Source organism: Diaphorina citri, unplaced genomic scaffold (assembly GCF_000475195.1).
Source record: "Diaphorina citri unplaced genomic scaffold, Diaci psyllid genome assembly version 1.1 scaffold2707, whole genome shotgun sequence".
Taxonomy (NCBI): domain Eukaryota; kingdom Metazoa; phylum Arthropoda; class Insecta; order Hemiptera; family Psyllidae; genus Diaphorina; species Diaphorina citri.
In genome coordinates, this window is record NW_007380124.1 from 23,330 (window position 1) to 27,199 (window position 3,870).

The 3,870-nt window shown below is 38.6% G+C and overlaps 1 protein-coding gene across 1 annotated transcript in view; it reads left to right on the forward strand.

Annotated features, from left to right (window-relative positions):
• The window catches only part of LOC103519399 (trichohyalin-like), a 19,934-nt gene extending 17,982 nt beyond the window's left edge, over window positions 1–1,952 (forward strand). The window contains exons 8-9 of the mRNA XM_026830920.1: window positions 1,208–1,579; window positions 1,795–1,952. Of these exons, the coding sequence (XP_026686721.1) occupies window positions 1,208–1,579; window positions 1,795–1,950 (528 nt within the window). The 3' untranslated portion in view covers window positions 1,951–1,952. The remainder of the gene's footprint in view (window positions 1–1,207; window positions 1,580–1,794) is intronic.
• Window positions 1,953–3,870: the final 1,918 nt, after the last annotated feature.

Below are 3,870 nucleotides of genomic sequence, written 5' to 3' on the forward strand. Positions count from 1 at the left end.
TTGTAATTGTATTGAGGGAAATGAAAAAAATGTTTCGTAATTTCTCCACTAGATGTCATCATGTTTGTTGAATTTCCAATTTTTATCCCCACTCCTGACGCAGAGTGAACGCCGCATCGATGCGGCGTAGGAATGAAAAACAGACCTACAATAGACCAGTTGCGCTGACTTAAGGACCTGGTGAGGTTTCAAAAATTCAAAGTCAAAGAGCAGAAAAAATGAGGAATGAGAGAATTTTTCTTTTTCTTCTACGACTTCTTCTTCTTCTTCTTCTTCTTTTTTTATTTATTTTATTTTATTATTATTATTATTATTATTATTTTAAGAGGTTTGACAGAGGGAACTGTAACTGGTATGGTCTTATTGTCCCGAAATCGAAGAGAGAAGGAAGACAGGATAGGAGACAGCCAGCCGTTCCGAGAACGAACATTATTCCATCAGGATAAAATCCGCCCGGGGCGGGAATCGAACCCGCGGCCTAGCGCTTACAAGGCAGACGCACTACCAACTAGGCTAAGTAGGCTGGCTCTGCGACTTCTAGATCCCGAGATAAATTGATTTGAAAATACCGGTGCTGTAGGTACGCGATGGCGGCAAATAAAAATTTAAAGGTGCGTTTTCGGAGTTTTATTAACTTCAGATTTGAAATTTTTTTACAACCTTTCACGTACAAGTCGACCTTTGAATAGTTTTATCCCATAATGCAACAGTCCCCTTACTACCCCCTGTATAGGTATTTAAATGTTAGAGGTCACCCTGTATATGTGTGTCATCGGATAACTGTTGTCATGACAACCAGTAGTGCGCAACATGGCTGCCCCATTAATATTCTTAAAAAAAAATGTTTATTTTGAACCTTTTAAACGAAACAAAAGATTCACCTAGAATTAGGGTCAGGGGTTTATGATCATGACTCATACTATATGTACTGGAGGATCTGGATGGCCAGGGCCAAAATGGGCTCCGTTTAGTGTAGGAACCCCAAATTTCAATTATCGACGTGCATTGATACGAATCAGAAGTGTATCAAATTTCATCAAAATGGGAGCAGGCAATCGCGAGTTATAGCGGAATAAATATTCAAACAAACAAATGTCCAAACTGAATGCAAAACGCTCGAGTTAAAACGTAGACCTTCACTTCGTTCGGTCAAAAAACCGTACTATAAACAGCAGTGGCTCTGAAACCCATTTGGTCTCTGTTCCAGGAAACAACCAGTGGTAACAGCAGAGGCACTGAGCGAGCTCAGTCTAAACACTTTCCCACCAATCATGCTCATAAACAAGAAGAATCTTCCGACGAAGAACTGGAAGATGAACAAGATGAACACAGACAAAATGCTCAAAGAAGAAATATCAACACAGTTAGCAACAATGATAGACGTGCGAACAACGATAGGAGCAGCAACGATAGGCAAACAAGTAACGAAAGAAGCAATGACAGACTCCCAAAAAGCGACAACAAAGATACTCACATGGAACGCAACACAAAAGCAAATGGCAAAGAAGTAAGCTCTGATGAAGAGCAATCCGAAGAATATGAAGTAGAAGAAGAGACAGATGTGGAAATGGAAGACGAAGATAAAGAAGGAGTGGAAATCGAGGATTTGGAAGAATACGATGAAGAAGAAGCAGGAGGAGAAGAGGAAGAGGTGGAATATGAATATGAGGAAGAGGAGGATGATGAAGAGAAGAAGATAAAGAAGGATTGGAAATTGAGGATTTGGAAGAATACGATGAAGAAGAAGCAGGAGGAGAAGAGGAAGAGGTGGAATATGAATATGAGGAAGAGGAGGATAAAGAAGGAGTGGAAATTGAGGATTTGGAAGAATACGATGAAGAAGAAGCAGGAGGAGAAGAGGAAGAGGTGGAATATGAATATGAGGAAGAGGAGGATGATGAAGATAACGAAGAAGAAGATATTCCAAAAGAGAACAAAAAGCAAAAGTAAGAGCAAAAAAAGGCATACTATGTGACTCTTCTATTGCTTAAATCCTTGTGTAGCAATCTAGAGATTCTACATCTCCAGACACTTATATTTAAGTAGGTACTTTTTTCCCCCCACAAAATCTTGCATGCTCTAGGAGGCCCTAGGGCCTAGGCTATTTTTTCTGCAAATTTGCTAGGAAAAATGCATTTCATTTACAATGTAGATAAAGAAAAATAATAGATGGGAGAAAAAACATACCTACCTACATTACATACGTACAAATAGATACTTATTCATCTAGGTTACTGAGATGGAAAAATGCGGAAATTCCCAACATTATAATCTTGTTCTCTATCTAGATATCTAGAATGTAGTGAGAAAAATGCTTTAGAAAATGGTTTTGGTTTTATAATGAGAGACCAAAGGGTAGACCAAGGATGAGATACCAAGACATGATAAAAAAGGATTTAGCAGAGAGAGGAGTAAGTTGGGAAGATGTCGAGGGAAATGAACGATATAACGATAGGAGGTGGTGGCGAGGCTTCATTAATCGACCCAGTACATAGCTGGAACGATGTAGGATATGTATGTAAAAAATGAGTTGGAAGACTCAAAATGTGTTTTTAAAAAAAGCAAGAATTTTTAATGCCGAAATTTCGGACTTTTTATTTTTAATTAATTATTATAAAATTATAATATTTGAAAAACTTAAAAAGAATACGTTGTTGAGAACACCAATGCTCGATGCAAGGAGAACTGACTTGGATCAGGATAAAGAATAGTAGCTAAGATGGAAACTGCTGACTGATCTTAATTATTTAACAATGTAACCAGTTTTGGGTACATAACTTGTATGTAATGAGTACATTGTTGTCATTTTGAAAACTCCTCCTCCTCCTCCTCTTTTTCTTCTTCTCCTTTTCTCTCTCCCCTCTCGCCCTACATTTTCTCTCCCTCTCCTTCTTCTTTCTCTTCTCTCCCCTCTCCCCTTCTCTGCCTTTTGTCCACCCTCTGATCATGAGGTCTCTCCTTCCTAGTATGATTTTCAGAAAAATCAGTCCGCATATTCAATATCATATACGAAATACGAATTTGATTTGTGACAAACATTCATACTTAAAACTAACACAAGGTCTGTTTTTCATTCCGACGTGGGTGCGATGCGAACCCGACGCGTGTTTTTCATTCCACTTCCCCTACTTTAGCGTCAACGCTGCGTCTTAAATCCCTGATGCGAGTCTCGAGTAGCTTCAGGTTCCGCCATATTGTAATTGTATTGAGGGAAATGAAAAAAATCTGGTGTGAACATCACACGACTTTCTATTACATTTGCAGAATACGTAGGTATTTGAAAAGAAATAGAAAATAAAAAAAATGTAATAAAAGGGAAATTTGTTGACACAGGGGAGTATCGAACCCGCAACTTCTCAAATGTAAGTCAGAGAGTGCTAAAAGTAGCACCATTCGATTCCGCGTGAAAAATCACATGGGATCAACTATTCACATGCTTATTTGGTAACGGTTCACAAATAAAAGGGAATTTGTTGACACAGGGGAGTATCGAACCCGCAACTTCTCAAATGTAAGTCAGAGAGTGCTAAAAGTAGCACCATTCGATTCCCCGTGAAAAATCACATGGGATTAACTATTCACTTGCTCATTTGGTAACGGTTCACGAATAAAAGGGAAATTTGTCGACACAGGGAAGTATCGAAACCGCAACTTCTCAACCGTAAGTCAGACAGTACTAAAAGTAACACCATTCGATTCGGCGTGAAAAATCACATTGACTAGAGTATTCACATCCGAATGACCAAATGTTTTCGATATCTCTTACCGTTTATACGAAATAAGGGTTAAGCAACAATCACTTTGGTTAATATCAGGATGGGTGACTATCAGATTTTTACCAAATTGTTACAGTCGCGTCCTTGGAACATA